We start from the raw sequence: 17,031 nt of genomic DNA on the forward strand, positions 1-17,031 counted from the left end.
TGATCCTTCTCCTGGTCGAAGGTATAATAATAATTTAATGTAGTAAGCAAATATTCAGAGGTATTATTTTATCAGGAAACTTATTAGGAGTCCAGAAATAAAATTCATTGATAAAACAAAACAATATATTCAACAACACAATTATATAGGCGGCTGTATGTAAACAAGTAAAAAAATGCACCATCAATTAATGAATGGTTGTATACATATAGAAATAAACAGTATTATGATTAAGAAACACCTCTACTGATGCAGTATAATAAAATCATGCACAGTTTAAGTTATCAGCGAAGAGAGCCTGATAATTTTTAAGAAAATTCAACTTAAGCTGGTTAAAGAATTCTGTCTTCGCTGTTTATGGGCTTATCTCAAGATAACGGGCACAATAAATAAGAAAAAAAAAATAAATAGCAAATAAAACAAAGTTAATTAAAGTGAAATTCAAAAGAATATAAAAAGGTTACAAGAATTCTGTAGTACAAAAATTAAACCAACCCGCACTTGGTCTTATGTTAACTATCTGTCTCGCACTGTTATTTAATGATTAACTGTTCTTACTGAGAATTAAATGTTCGCAATAATTACTTATTAGTGAGGAGTTCTTAATAGCTGATTGAAAGTTGGTATGAAAATATCAAATATTCTTCTATTATGTTAAATTGTTAAATCGGTAGTTAACCTTAACTACAGATGATGAAATGGTTGACGCCGATTCATCCAAAACTGGGTAATATAATTACATACCATATTATTCGCCCAGATAATTGAAGGAAATATGATTACGATAACTTACAATAAATCTCGATGACTCCTGCACTAGTTCACTGAAGTTACTTTACGTTACTAGTATCAAGCACTGAATTTAATTTAAATAATGGTACTTTATAACCATATTTAATCTAAAATGGTATTAGATTAAGAAACTCTAATATTTAAGTGTATACACACTTAAAGAAAAAATTCACAGAGAACGGTAAGATAAGCAAGCGTCTTTACTCAAAGACTGCCCTCTCAGAAGTAATGTTCTCACTCTCAAAATTCCACAAGCTCCCCCAAAAAAAAGTGGGATAACCCCCACTTAAAAATGACAGGCCAGCCTGTGTGTATTTCTAGGAAGGTAAAAAGGTTCCAATAACATAGGAAGTAACGAGAAGAAACGTGAAGAGATATAAAATCTTTTGGATTAGGTTCTTACAGAAAAATACTATAAAATACTTTTTACGACTTTGTTTACCAAAGTTTAAACAAAACCAGCCTGGAACCGAAAAGGTTTATTCGAGGATTAACCAAACCGGCGTCTTTTGATGATAAGTAGATTCTTCCGTAATCTGGGAAGTCGGTAGGTTCCAATAAAATTTTCTAATGGTAAACAAGACCACCCGCGTATATATGGGTGCCTCAGCAATAGGGGTAAAGGTATAAGGTATTTAATATTTTAATTATAAAAAAATGTTACAAGACTCATAACAACAAAGGGTGAAGAATTGCTCAAAGCGATAAATAAGAATAAGTGTAAAGCAATCTCAACAGGAAAGCCTACGTATTGGCCTACGGTATCTATGAAATTTCCTGATTTAATAGACTTTTATATGAATAAGAACGTATCGAGTAACCATATACAAATTGAAGAGGAGAACTTAAAAGTCAACCTGTATCATACTCCCATTAAATTAACTATTAGTGAAAATATCATTTAAAAGCCTTACGACTCTTTGTTGGTTAACATTAAAACGGACTGGGACAGCTTTAGAATTTATTACACTTAAGCAAGAATTGATTTGTCAGTGTCATTAAAAACTAAAGAAGACTTGGATGCTAAGGGGAAAAAATTCAATACCAATATTTAACAAGCGGCCTGGAAAAATACCTCTAAACTACTAAGAAGATTAAAAGGAAAAAACTACCCTAAGGAAATCTTGGAATTAGTCTATGAAACAAAAAAGAGCAAGCAAAAAATGGCAACTAACCAGAGCACCCCAAGACAAAACAAAAGTAAACCAACTTGTCTCACAACTAAAGAGAGAGATTAGGCAACTTAAGAATGAATCCATTAGCGAATTCCTGATACGTTTGACAAATGATGCTAGTACTGAATACTCACTATGGAAAATCACCAAGAATTTAGAGAGACCAATTATGCAAACACATCCTATAAGAAATAAACAAGTATGCAAACTATCTCGAAAGTGTTTTCCAACCATATATAGTAGACATAGATGAATCTCTCCCAGAAATCGTTCGACAAGATGATGTGGTTATTCCTTTAACCACACCAAAAGAGGTTAAAAATGAAATCAAGACGAACGTTAATCCCAAAAAGGCCCCCGGCTACGATCTGATAACTGGACAAGTCCGTAAGGAGCTACCTAGAATGACTCTGGTTAAACTTACCAATCTAATTAACGTATCGTTTCGTTTAAATTATGTTTCACAACTATGGAAGGTAGCTGAGATCATCATGATTCCAAAACCAAGCAAACTGCCACATAAAATGATGTCGTATCGGTCAATAACCTTCCTACCAATTATGTCAAAACTGTTCGAAAAGCTCTTGCTCAAGAGGCTAAAACCTATTATCAAAGAAAGACGACGCATGCCCGATCACCAATTCGGATTCCCAAATCAGCATTCTACAATTGATCAAGTCCATCTGACCACGGACGGGATCAAAAGATCACTTAACGAAAAAAAGAATTGCTCAGCTTTATTTTTGGATGTAGCATAGGCCTTCGACAAGGTTTGGCACGAAGTATTGGAGCATAAGATAAAAATGGACCTTCCTGTTGAATACTCAAAGATCTTAATTTCGTATTTGTCACTTTGTTATTTTAAAATAATCCATACACGAATGTTTTAGATATACCCACTGGATGAATCATTCCAAAAGAGTTTTCAAATATTAGCAGACTATGCAGTTAAACAGTTTTCTCAATTGTCTGCAGCAGTATGGACTAACTTTGAGAAAAACGACGAGTACAACATTTATGGTTTATTAACATTGTTACATAAGATCAAAAGTGGCCATTTTACCTTTATAAAGGTAACTAATTTTTATCAGTTGTATTTCTGCGAACGATTTGGGTCTTTAACTTTAGCCCATCATCGCACATATTATATTTCTTGTTTCTTTTTTATTATAGCCTCCTGAGACTTGACTTGATCTTTTTTGTTTTTTTTTTAATAAATAATAGAATTCGTATGATTTTTAGTATAAAAACACATGTAAGTTTTTCTAAATTTAAATTTTTTTACTAATGTGAAAAAAAAACATGTCCATTCAAAAGTAAATCAGAACCGCATCAATACAAAATTATTGTAAATGAAATTGTTTAAAGCAATTATTATTTCCCGTTAAACATAAAAATCTGTCACATCAAACTTTTGTTTTACCCTTACAACTTGGAAGCTTACATCTAACACAATTTTTTAACGTGGATGATATTGCAGGAATGTGTTGTATCTTCCTCTTAGTGGACGTTTGAAGTGATGTTCCAGGTTTGTAACTGTTTCTAGTTACCAGTGGTAAAATGTTCCCAAAATCAGAATTTTCAGAAATGTTATCTTTAAGGAGCAATTCAGAAACAGCTATTTTAAACTCCAGGAACTTCATAACAATTTTATTAGCATCACCAATCGTATGGTCATCTCTGTATAGAATCCAAGAATTGGCAATCGCAAGGTCAAATAAGTGAAAAATGGTTTTGACTGTCCATTTCTAACATCCAGCTCCCATTCGACAATAATTGTTCATCCTGTCAATTAAATCTATTCCCTCCATGGATTCGTTGTACTTTTTAACAATGTATGGTCTAGGTACCTCAACATATCGCGAGTTATTTTTTGACCATCGCTTACATTCATCTGAAGGTTCTATTTACAACGAAGTTGACGCTAGCATAACTGATTTCATATCATACCATTGGACTATGTTAATTTTTCCATCAGATCTTACATCTTGCTCTAAAGAACCACGACCTAATCGACTCATCACCTTATCCGATGTTACATGAATTGCTTTGGGTATTCTGGATCTCATTGTTGTACCAGTTAAAAAAATATTTTTTTAACATGTACTCAAGTAAAGGTAAGATGGTGAAATATCTATCAATGAATACATGTGTTCCTTCTAATAATGTCGATAACTTAATAACTGCGGTTGGGCCAACATCAACTTTTTAACATCATCATCATTCTGCAGAAATTGTAACGTAGACATTTTGCCTACCACATAGGGTATTATTATGGGGGTTGAAAGTTGGGGACAGAAACTACTGGGGGTGGAGATAGGGCAAGCAAAATAAACGATACTGTGCGAAAGGCACTAAGGGTTTGTTTGGAGAGCTGGGTAGTGGATAAGTTAAATGGCAATGGGGTTGGATTGGGGCAACTACAAAAATGAAACAAAGAGGTATTTATATGAGTCTATTGGAACAAATGGACAGGCAAAACAACAGGAAGGACCTCTAGCAATTTAAAATGGACGCCGCTTCGAGGAGCCAAATTATAACGATTACAACTAGTTGTAACTATTGAAATAATTGTTAGAAATGTAATTTTTCTTTTATTGTTGTCTGTTTTTGGTTTTTCTTCATGTGATTCTAAATATCTTTCAATTCATTTATCATCTTATCACATCAGGCCGTTAAAAGTCACAATTACTATTGTATTTTCTCCTCCGTTATTTAGTTCTAATTCCATTAGAATCTGTTTTTTTTTAAATTTTCCTTTACATTGTTCTTTTGTCATTTTAATTATTTTTTTGTTTTTCGTATGCTCTTTTGAGGTCATATAATGATTTATGTAGATGTTTTTAAGTTCTTAAGTTCTTTTAACTTTTTTTTCTTTGCTGTTGTTTGCTATATACTGAGTTACTGCTTTCCCCCTAAATTTTGTGTATATCTTGGTGATATCTTGCTCGTCCTGTGTTACTGGGTACAGAGTAGGCACTGAATCAGCCCAATTTCGAATCTTCCTCAATAAGAGTGCCTGCAAAACGCTGCATTGTTCCATGATGTCTCTTTCCAGTTTAAGTTGACTGTCCAACTTTATCGTTACATGGTGCATTTTTAGACATTCCTTATTGCCAGTTTGATACTAGTATAAACTTAATAATCATAATATTATATACAATAATATAATAAAACACTATTTTCAAGGTATCCAAGCTTACAAACATAGAAGAAGAAATGAAAAATCAACTTAAACAAGCTTTCCACAATGTATATCTAAAAGCATATAATGAGGCCTATCATTTACAGAGAAAATTGAGCGATAATGATATAAAACTTGCTGGAGCGTTAGTCTGTAAATATAGAGCTGCTTTATTGATACAAGATGGTTTAGTTGCTTCTTATTTGGGAAAAGGATTTTTTGAGAATGAATTGGAGCTTAAAGGTACGAAAAATATTTCTTGATTTCATTATCATACTACTACTTCTTTTTCTTTTTATGTAGACATGACTCTGTCTGTTTTTCAATGTACCTCCAGTAAGTTGTCGTAATACAGCCTGGGTATCTTTATGGATATTGAGGGTGCCTTTAATTGTGTTACTTTTGATTCCATGTATGATGCTGCGGAAGGGCATGGGTTGGCTGTAGCTTGATCAGGTGGATCCAGGCCTTCCTTTCTCAAAGACAGATAGCTGCGTACCGAAACGGTTGTTGCGTTCGGTTGTCGGCATCTCATGGTTACCCTCAGGGAGGAGTTTTGTCCCCCTTGTTATGGTGCCTGGTAGTTGACAGCCTTCTTCAGCGACTGTCCGAACAAGGTATATATGCACAAGCCTACGCCGATGTCGTAGTTATACTGGTTGAGGGGCTCTTCCCGGAAACGGTGCACGACGTCGTCACACAGGTGAGCCTCAGGCTCGTTGAGGAATGGTACCGGGAGCAGGCACTCGAGGTTAATCCTGAGAAGACTGCTGTGGTTATGTTCACTCGAAGAAGAAATTGTAAAATTGTAATTGTAATACCACCTTTTATGGTAAAATTGTATCGGTTTCCAAATCAGTGAAGTACCTAAGAATGATCCTGGATTCTAAACTTTCGTGGAAGGAATATTTCGACGCCAAGATGAAGAAGAGCAGCTTTCTGGACATGCAGAAGAGCTTTCAGAGTCAAAAGGGGCCTGCAGACAAAAATTTTATATTGAATGTACCAATCCATGATAAGGCCCATCCTTACGTATGCGACCATTGTTTGGTGGTCCCGAGTTAGATTGGCATCAGATAAGGCCTAGCTGACTCACTTCCAGCGGTTGGCATGCGTTGACATCTCAGGAACCATGATGACCACTTCCACAGCGGCTTTTGAGGCTTTGCTCTACATCTTATGGTGAGCACGAAGCCATGATGGCAGCCTATCGTCTTAACTACTCTGGATACTGGTTGGGAATTAATAATAGGATGGGCCATTGTGACATTTGGTGACAGGCCCCCGATTGTTGTCCGGTGCTCTCTGTGATACAGAACAGCATGGCCCCCCAATTTAAGTTCTCATTCTCCTTCTTGGTTTAATTTCCTGACCGGGATGAGTGGATGGAACGAGATCCTGCACTGATCCGTCGAAGCGGGCTCACCTGGTTCACGGATGGGTCCAGAATAGACGGGTATATAGGAGCGGAATTGGTTTTGAATCTGGCAGGTCTCTCGGCTCCTATGCATCAGTCTTTTAGGCCAAGATCTTTGCAATCCTGGTATGTGTTCAGGAGATACTATATAGGGCTTGCTCAGGCAGGACCATCTCTATCTGCTCTGACAGTCAAGCAGCGCTAAGAGCTTTGGAAGCGCTCAAAGTCAGATCTAAACTGGTTCTTGAGTGCAAGAGAGGACTTGCTGATGTTGCTCGGACTAACATGGTTAACTTGGTATGGGTATTGAAACACACAGACGTGGAAGGAAACAAACTTGCTGACGCACTAACACGACAGGGCTCATTCTCTCTGCCGGTGAGACCTGAACCTGTGATTAGAGTGCCCTTCAGTACTGTGGGTAGACACAGAGAGCTTCTTCTGTGGAGGTTCCAGGATTCCTGGGCCAGTTGTGGAGGTATGAGACAAGCTAGGCTCCACATAGTGGGGCCAGCCAAAAGTTTTACCTCCTACTTCTCCTTCTAGACCGTAGAAACTTCTCTCTAATGCTTTTCATTAATTTTCAACATTTATATACTTTTACATCTCGCTATTTTTAGTTTCCTTCAACTTTCTTTAATAAAATTTCGTTCGACCTTTCATTGTATTACAAAAATCTATGTATGTATAATGTTTATTTTTTCTTATTTTGTTTTCAGCTTCAGTCATCTATATAATGAAAGTGTTAAGTAGTATAACAGAATTGGAAGATTTTGAAAATTTTAGAAGAAACACTGAATGTAACTATTGATAAATAAAAAAATATTGTTGTGTTTATTACATACCTACATAAAAATAAATCACTAAGAAATTTTTATCAGTTTAATTTAGTTTTATAAATAAGTAGATAAAATAACAACAGTAGAATGCTGTATTTATTCCAACTTAGATCGACTTGCTAAAAGTATTAATTTCTTCATTGGTTCTAATTTTACCATTGGATAATTTAATTTTTTTAATCTTCAGTGCTATTGCTGTGGAGCATCATTGTTGAACGGAGAAATGTGTCCAAGTCAAAATTACTTACTATTACTTATATTACTATGACGACCCTAGAAAGAGAACAAGTTCTTCATTATCTTAACCCTCCCCCTGTAACGCCTCTGTCGGGGGTCTAAAAAATCTAAAGAAACCAATTTGTTTATGAAATATAGCTGTAGTTTCTTCGTATTTTAATTTGCAAACTTTATCTAAAATTAAAGCTTTAAGATAATTCCAGAGATATGATAATTCCAAAGATTAAAAAAATAAACAAAACATAAAAATCAGTTTTTTTAATAGCTTACTGATCTAATTACTTTCTATCATCTGTCAGTTGTCAAAATTGGACGTCATTGTCAACAAAAACAAGACGAGAACGAGGCAAGACTTTCCATTTAATTTGTGACGTTTACTTGAAATGTGAAGAAATTTGGAGCTAATCACGCAGTATTTATGTAGTTAACAAAAATTAACGAAAATATGTTTAGTGTTTTGTTAATCCTGTAGTTTATGTATAATTACAAGGTACGTATTTTTTTATAATTATACCAAAAAATGGATGTTTCAAGGCGGGGTTACTAAAACGCAAAAATAGAAATAGATTTTTCTTTTTATGTGAGTCTTTTCTGTCATCTACTATATAGTTCGAAATAATAAGAGATCTATAAATAACGCTGCGCTGCTGGAAGTAGAACTGCATAGTTATTATATTTAGCAGGAAGAATGCACAAATATTTTAATGATGTGCTAGATGCTTAAGATTCCACATTATTCCTACGCTATACATCTTTGGTGTTAAAACAGTGACCACTCTTTTAATAACATTTTAAAGTGTAAAATTAAAAAAACTGGTTGTTTAGTGATGGTTTTTTATGGGTAACAGGTACATATATAATTGAAAGTGGTTTCTCTTCTGTTTTCTATTGTTCACACACATTTGCACTGTAATTCTATTGAATTCGTTGACAGACTCAATAATTATCAGTGTTAAATCAATTTTTTCAATAAATTGGCATACATCACATGTATTGTTTGTAGATGAGGTGAAAAGTTTACTATTCCATTTTAGTGTACTATTTGGTCTTTTTCCATAAGTGTTCTTTCTGTAGTGCGGTGTGTAGTGGAGTGTTTGTGTAAAACTTCTTCAGAAATATACATTAGTTGTTAATTTTCTATTTTTTGTCTTCTTTGCTACTGCAATTTAAATATATATACATATAAAGTGTATTACTATATTTTATAGTACATAATTACTATATAATTAGATATAACACTCTTTTTTGAAATTTTGGAGGTATGTTCTGAATAGACTCTTTCGATATCAAACATTATGACACAAATAAATGTTAGGTATCTAAATTTAAAAAACTAAAACACCAAATCATATATTTTTTACCTATAAAAAGTCATACTAATTTAACTAACAAATTTAAGTAAAAATGTTTTGTTAAAATTGTTAAAAATGAGTTTGTTATTATATTTAGTTTAAAATCTTCCCTATTGCCTATAAAATCTAGTTGCTTTGATGAGCACTGTTGTTATAATCTAAAGGATACAGTTGTAATGAAATCATTGAAAAAACTATGGTCTCTAAAGATACATAAAAAAAATGTGAAATACCTACAATAACAATAATTATTGAGAGTTGTGTTATCCTAACCAGTTATTACCAGATTGATTAATTTTAGAGTATAGACAACAAATTACACATTTAGTACTACTGCACCCAACCATTTATCTGTAAAATTAGTATCACTTTTCTATGAGTTGATTTTCATATCTTTAAGGGCTTTCCTTGCAAGATAACCCAGACTGGATCTGTTTAGAGTGACAAACTAGGAGTGAATTATTCCAGGTTAAGCTATGATTTGTTTAGAGTATGTAATTAGTTTTATGTTTGGTACACAAGTATTCAAATTTTGTGACATTGAACAATGGACTGATGGAATATGAACTAAGTATTAATGTTGTTATCATAAAAAATACATTAAAATTTAAATAAACTGCTTAAAGCACACTATTGTTTAGGAATAATAAATATTGATGTCCAAGAAAAATACAAAAATTCATTCATAAGTGATGGATTCAACTGTTACTTGATGGAAATTCATTTTATTTTCCACAAAATTTATTATAATTTATTATCACTACAGCTGTTTCACAGAGTGCCTTTTTCTGTTGATCTACTTTTGGTATTTGTTTACACCTTACACTAGTCTTTTATAGTCCTTGTAGTCAATCCTCTTTGATTTCAGGACATTCATTAATTGTTTATGTCATACTTTATTGAATGCTTTATTATAGTCAATAAAATATGCGTATATATCTTGATTGACGTCCAGACATCTTTGTATCAGTATATTAAATGAAAAAAGAGTTTCACGCCTTCCGAGGCCTTTGTAAAAACCAAATTGTGTATCATTAACGTCTATGTCCAGTTTATGATATATTCGGTTATGTATGAGTTTTAGTAGTAATTTTAGCACATGAGACATCAAGCTAAAGGTGCGGTAGTCGCTGCATTCTCTTGTGTTTTTCTTTTTGGGGAAAAAAATAAAAATCTATAAATGAACTATAAACTTGGTTCAAGAGTGTCACTAAAACATAATGTATCAATTATTACTGCATCCACTGTATCCAATTAATTTCGACCAAAGTGATTTTTTTTTATTAACAAGCTTGGTGAACAACGATAGCTTGTTTGACGTGAATTGATATCTATTTTGCCGACCCGTCTATTGTGAGTAAGAGAGTTTAAAAAAAAAAATTAACTGAAATAATCATTTTTTCCACCTTTTTTTGAGGACTTATTGCACAACCCAAATTATTTTATAAAAGAAAAGCAATTATCTGATCTGAAAATTGCTTGATCAATTTGTTGTGTTACCTTGAGAATTGAAAAGTTTATTATTGATCCTAATTTGAATATCTTTTTAATTTGCCTATAAATAACCTATAAACACATTCTGATGTCACAACCAATTACTGTAACTATTTAAGTATGCTTATACAGGGTGATTAATAAAAATGGGCATTGTTATAATTGTACATTATATCACATGAAGTATTGTTTTGTTTACTAACTGGGATCAAGTTACTACGAGGCGTACACTAAAAGTTTTTCACAAATAATATATAATGAATACATTTTTGAGAAAACTCAATTTTATTGTATTTCAAAGTATACTATGTAATAAATTTATTAAACAATATAAAAATTAATTCAATAAAAGGAAGTGTTATAAAATTTTAGAAAAAATTGTTGAATGTAAGAAATTGTGGCCCTAATTAAAATATATTACAAAAACAAGTAGAAAAATAATTGTGGCAAGAATTTCAATTAAGTATTTTTACTAGCTTTCTATTAGCACTGTATGGGAGAATGTTAGGAAAATATCTGGATGCAACAGCTATAAGAAAGTCCCGTTCTTATACAAAAACAAACATGATGAGGATGATTTGATTGATATTGCAGAATCATTTACAACCCAATTCGAAAAGAAAACACTAGTAGAGTGCAACAAATTTAAGTTTGGGATTGTGACATAGTGTTAAGCGCCGGTGGGCGGACTGTTTCTACCAGTGGCAGGCTGAAACAGGTAGATTTAAAATAATTTTTCATAAGTATATTCAATTAAATTGAAAAATGAATTTGATAATTTTTATTTTTATAGTTTTTAATCATTATGAAGTATATAGTCAGTTGCACTCGATAAAGTAATGAGTAAAATATTAGAAGTACTTCAATAAATAATAAATTCCTCAATACTTACAATTTAATAAATTATATCGAAGGAGAGGTTTCAAGTAGTTTATTTTAACTAATTAAATAATATATGTATTCATCTAAACAAGAATGTCTTAGTTATGATTCCTCGTATGATTTTAAGATCTCTATTCCTGAATTTGAATCACTATCTTCATCCTCGGCAAGGTTTTCTTCGGATGAATCAGTTGCCACTCTACCTTTTACCAAGCCCATATTTTTTCGATAGGGTTTAACTCCGGATAATAAAGAGGCAAGCGAAGTACTTTATGTCCATGTTGATCAAGCTCATATTATAATACATAAACAGGTAGAAAACGTGGCTTATGGGCTTGTATAATTTTATATCTCCAAAGTTAACATTAACCAAACTCCGGTTTGGATAGTGTTTGTTGAAAAGCAATACTATTTTCCTGTAACCACTTTACTAAATTATCCCTTCGCCTAGCAGGCGTCACATTTTTTCTATTAGCACATTATTATAGAGTGCATTAATAACTACCAGGACCGAATTGTATCATATATTATTATTTTTACTAAACATTTATCAAAAACTTGTTGCCGAACAACCTTTGCCTCGTTCTTAGTTTCATAGACAGCCGTTAGTAAGCTTTTTACGATTTTTTTCTCAACAATAGAATTTGATTTATTATGAATCTTTAAAAGTAATTATGGCTTACATTACTGTTATTATTAAAATTTACTTTTTAATTATAAACACGCACCTGATTTAAAAATTAACACAGCGTTAGGTACAAATCCAGTCTCTCCTCCAGTATGAACAATTATCTGCCTTTTGCCCTTAGAAATCAGTTTCTTTTAAAGTTTTTCCACTTTTTCGTCGGTATAAATTATGGATTTGCCATGAGATTGAAATTGAATTAGCTGTTTTAAATATTCTATTCGTTTTAAACAAATATCACAACTTTCCATTAGAACACACCTATTGTCTCCGGTTATTCGCCACCTACAATTTGTTAGAGATGATTTGAAAAGTATCTTTTCAAAAGTATTATGGATTAATTTTGTTCTTATCTTTTTAGCAACCTCATTGTTAAATAACTATTATTATTAATTGATCTTAACACACTAAATTACTTTATAAAACACTAATTGCTACTACCAACCACTACTACTATACTAAGCACTAATCTAGAAAAAATAATAAAATATCCAACAAAATCAAATCAACAAGACAAGTCAAATACTCTCTGCGATTCATACTGATAAATACGTCCGTACTGCCCAGACTACGACACTGCCAAGCATCACACTGGTCGTTTCCATGGTAACACTAGTAAATACGATTCATTGCGCATCGTCGAGGTATGAGTCATATTCCCAAACTTAAGTTTGTTGCAGTATAACAATAACTACACCAAAGATTTTTTAGGTATAAAAACACATAGAGAAAAACAAATAATAGATTTCAATTATATGAAAAATAAAACTATTAACATAGTGTTTGCAACAGCAGAACTAAATTACTCCTTAAGAACCGCTTAAAAGTCTACAGCAGGACCCAATATGTTTTCTTCAAAATCTCCCAGAAAATGCCCAAGTGTATTTACTTTTTTCTATCTAATTTTTATAAGAAAATATGAAACTGCCATGAATTTTCTTTAAAATGGACAGAGGCTATACTAATCCCTCTATTAAAACCAACCAAAACATGAATTGGTCCGGAATTATATAGACCAATTGAAGCGTTTATTTCAAAAACAACATTTGTCCAAAAATAAAATTTTATCAAATCAAGAAAAACTGCCCAACTTTAATTTATTTCAAATCTTACTTTTACTAAGATATTCATTGTAAGGAATGTGGATACCAAATTATTATACAAATTATTGTCAAAATAAAGCCTGTCCTTGCCTGTTATTCTCTTGTCCTGTATATAATTCTATACAGTACGATTATCCAGAGCTACTAGATACTGGTATGCATATCAGTGGTTTGTTAGGATTCTGTTGTGTGGCATAATAATTTGACTCATAATTTTGTCTAAAAGGCTATCTGTGAAGAATAAATTAAAATATTCATAGGGACTTTCTAGTTGTAGGATATGTTTTATAAGACTCTGATTTCCTCTAAATTCCAGTTGCTGTTTGGAAAAGCTCAAATTTTTTTCTCCATATAATGTCTAAAAATAGAAAAACATCTAGTTTTTTTGATCACAAATTGATTGTAAAATATACCTTTGTCCTTGGAGTAAACCAGAGTTTCTAGAGGCTCCTCCTCCACAGTGCTATTAACTAAATTAGTATCGACAGCGTTCTCATCCATTTCCCTCACTAGTTCAGAATCCTCATTATCAGACTCATCATATGTACCAACTTGTTCGTCAGGTAAGAAATTTGGGTCGACAATATCATCATCAAATCCATTTTCGCTATCCCAAAGCTTATCTGTTATATCAGCAAGTTCCTTGTCAGTCAGCGGCTTTTTATCTTTCCAATTCATGATGTTTTATCTAAAAGATATAATTTACTAGATATGCATCATGTTGTTTGTAAACATCAATAACAAAAATCATCGTTATGAGAAAAATATCTGTAGTGCTGTATACCGCAAGAAATTATGCATTTTACTTTCCTTATTAATAATAGGTAAAATACAGCACTATCAGTTTTACATTAAAGTGGCTCGTTTGTATGTAGGGCATAACAGAATCATTCATGGTTACTGTATCTCTAAATCAAATCACTCTTTATGTGAATATTATAACTGGTGTATATGTAGCACATAATTATTATTATATATTGTTATAAATACGAACGATACAAACACTCAAACAATGTCACAAATTTTATAATACCAACATATAATTGTTAATTTACGTACCAACTGAAATTGTATTCTACTTTGTAAAAAATTTCTACCAAAATTTTTTTGGTAAAAATAAATAATAGAAATCAAGAGGTAAATAATAAACTCATTTTTATTTTATCGAATGGTCATAATAACTTAACTGGTGATAATATAAAGAATCTATTTATACTTTTAAAACATTGTTAGCCATTACATAAGCTGATATATGCACACAATTTACTAGGAAGTTAACATAAGTGTTGAATATATTTTTTGCTTGATGAACTAAGTAGAGATCATGTAGTAAACTTTTAATGAAATTATTTACATCCATTACAAAAACATTCCGAAGTTAGAAAGGTATGCGGGTTACGTAATCATATTTATTTACGCATTTGTTAAGTAATGTCAAAAGTTAAGTAGCCCAAATATAGTTATTCCACAGGTAATAACAAATAAATAACAATATCAATAAGTGTTGTTAAAACGTAAACAAATAGCAAGAATGTCCTTGGCATATACTGCTATATTTGTACTAAAGTATATTTCACGAATTTGCGAATATTTATAGGGATGAAAGTTTTGACTTAAACGGTCCGCTGTGCAAAAGTACTTAATTGATAATGTATTTTACATTCATTTAGAGAAATATACAATTATAGTGCAAAAATAGAAGAAATTTACAACTTCTATTGTTTCTAGATTGTGGTAGACTGATAAAATAATAACAATAACACTTACAATTTTTCTTAATGGGAAAATGAAAATATATTACCTTATAGTATAATCAAGAATTAGATCCATACTCATAATCACTGTCATCGGTTAGACCAGTGACCAGTGTCGAAGCCTTTAAAAAAGGTAAAAAGTCAAAAAAAATTATAGTAGAATGAAACCTATTGGAAAAGGAAGAGAACATGCTAAAAATGAAAGAAAAAATAAATTCCACTCCATCCGAGGTCGGGAAGTGGGAGGGGGTGAGTTTTTAAGGGTAAAAATCGGTTTATCGCGATTTTCGGCGAAACTACAAGTGCTATGGAAAAAAGTTAAATGGCAAAGTTGTAGGTAACAAAAAGATCTACAACTTTTTTATTTACACTTTTTTCACATAACCTCAAAATTTTTGTGGAAAATTCAAAAAACTAAGTTTTTGATTTTTTATTTTTATCTTTTACAAAAAAAAATTTTTTTTACGAAATTTGGTGAAAACTTGCCTTAGTATGTACCAAACACACTGTAGTTTTTTGGAATTGAAAAATTTATTTTTTTACCTGATATTGATTTAATATCCAAAAAGCACCCTAATTTTCAATCGAAAATTCACTCGTCAAAATATCAGCTTTTTTAAAAAAGTCGGTTGGCTTTTTCGTTGAAATCTCTACTTTGCGATAGTGTAAAAAAATATACATTACTATGAGAAATGTTCTCAAAAAACGCGAAAAACGAAGAAAACTCGAATCGGCAATAAAAAGTTTAAAAAACAACTAATCCCCTGGAGAAGATGGTATACCCCCTGAGCTGTTCAAGTATGGAGCAAACGCGCTAAAAAAATAACATAATAAAAAATAACTTATTGCATATATTTGGAGAGAAGGAAAACTCCCAGACAGTTGGAATGTAGGTATTATAATACCTATTCACAAGAAAGGGGATCCACTAATATGTGACAACTATCGAGGCATTACCCTCTTAAATACGGCTTACAAAGTACTGGCTTATATACTTTATGTTCGTTTACTAGTATATACTGAGGAAAAAATAGGCAAATACCAATGTGGTCAACAATTGATCAGATTTTCCTTCTCAGACAAACCTTAGAAAAGACATATGAATTTGAAATCGATACGCACCACCTCTTCATAGATTTTAAAAGCGCTTATGACTGTGTAGACAGAAGCGCACTTTATAATGCCATGGCAGAACTAGATATTCCGTCGCAGCTAATAACATTGGTAAAGGCAACTCTTTCGAAAGTTGAGTGCAAAGTCAAGGTACAAAACAGAGTGTCAAGGTCTTTTCAAACACATACTGGATTACGCCAGGGAGACAGTCTATCGTGCCTATTGTTTAACATCGCACTAGAAAGAGCCATAGAGAAATTGGGCATACCAACCAGAGGTACGATCATCAATAGAAGTGTTCAGATATTGGCCTACGCAGATGACATTGATAATAGTAACACGGACAAAAAGAGGCCTAATACAGGCTTTTGAAACATTCGAAAAAGCCGCGAAGACAATGGGACTGCAGGTCAACGTATCCAAAACAAAATACATGAAGGTCACGAACAGCACACAAATAGCGGCACCACAAGATCTGGTGACAGAAGCACACACATTCGAAGGGGTCTCGGAGTTTATATATCTTGGAACACAGAACACAGGAACTAAATAACACAGCAACCTAGTAAGCGTAGAAATTAAGAGAAGAATATACCTGGAGAGCAGAGCTTACTTAGGACTAAAGCAGCTCTTAACATCACACATAATCAGCAGAAAAACAAAGATACTAATATATGAAACTCTTTTAAACCTGTCCTGACATACACGTCAGAGACATGGACTATGGTAAAAAGCGACGAAGAACTGTTAGGCCGCTTTGAAAGAAGAATACTTAGGCACGTATATGGAGGAGTACAAGAAAGCGGGATATGGCGCAGGCCTTACAATTTTACGTTGTATCAATGTTATGAAAAATGCAACATCGTCCGGTCTATTAAAATTAATAGACTAAGGTGGCTAGGACACCTTGAAAGAATGGACACTGGACTGAGGAATCTAGGGGTCAGAAATTGGAAAGCCAGGGCGAAAGATAGGGGAGAATGGAGACTGAATACAAGGTAGAG

The 17,031-nt window shown here is 32.6% G+C and overlaps 3 protein-coding genes across 3 annotated transcripts in view; all 3 read left to right on the top strand.

The window, feature by feature from the left end:
* The window catches only part of LOC140441498 (uncharacterized), a 31,874-nt gene extending 24,441 nt beyond the window's left edge, over window positions 1-7,433 (top strand). The window contains exons 8-10 of the mRNA XM_072532254.1: window positions 2,858-3,040; window positions 5,157-5,394; window positions 7,288-7,433. Of these exons, the coding sequence (XP_072388355.1) occupies window positions 2,858-3,040; window positions 5,157-5,394; window positions 7,288-7,379 (513 nt within the window). The 3' untranslated portion in view covers window positions 7,380-7,433. The remainder of the gene's footprint in view (window positions 1-2,857; window positions 3,041-5,156; window positions 5,395-7,287) is intronic.
* Window positions 7,434-7,948: 515 nt separating this feature from the next.
* The window catches only part of Nin (blastoderm-specific gene 25D), a 74,190-nt gene continuing 65,107 nt past the window's right edge, over window positions 7,949-17,031 (top strand). Inside the window, exon 1 of the mRNA XM_072532255.1 lies at window positions 7,949-8,134. The gene's annotated coding sequence lies outside the window, so the exon portion shown is untranslated. The remainder of the gene's footprint in view (window positions 8,135-17,031) is intronic.
* LOC140442375 (uncharacterized) lies at window positions 15,959-16,399 on the top strand. The gene has a single exon (XM_072533448.1). The coding sequence runs from the start codon at window positions 15,959-15,961 to the stop codon at window positions 16,397-16,399; it is 441 nt and encodes a 146-aa protein (XP_072389549.1).

Source organism: Diabrotica undecimpunctata, chromosome 5 (genome assembly GCF_040954645.1).
Source record: "Diabrotica undecimpunctata isolate CICGRU chromosome 5, icDiaUnde3, whole genome shotgun sequence".
NCBI classification, from domain to species: domain Eukaryota; kingdom Metazoa; phylum Arthropoda; class Insecta; order Coleoptera; family Chrysomelidae; genus Diabrotica; species Diabrotica undecimpunctata.

Coding starts and splice junctions, on each gene's coding strand:
- LOC140442375 (XM_072533448.1), top strand. CDS start 15,959: ATGTGGTCAACAATTGATCAGATTTTCCTTCTCAGACAAACCTTAGAA.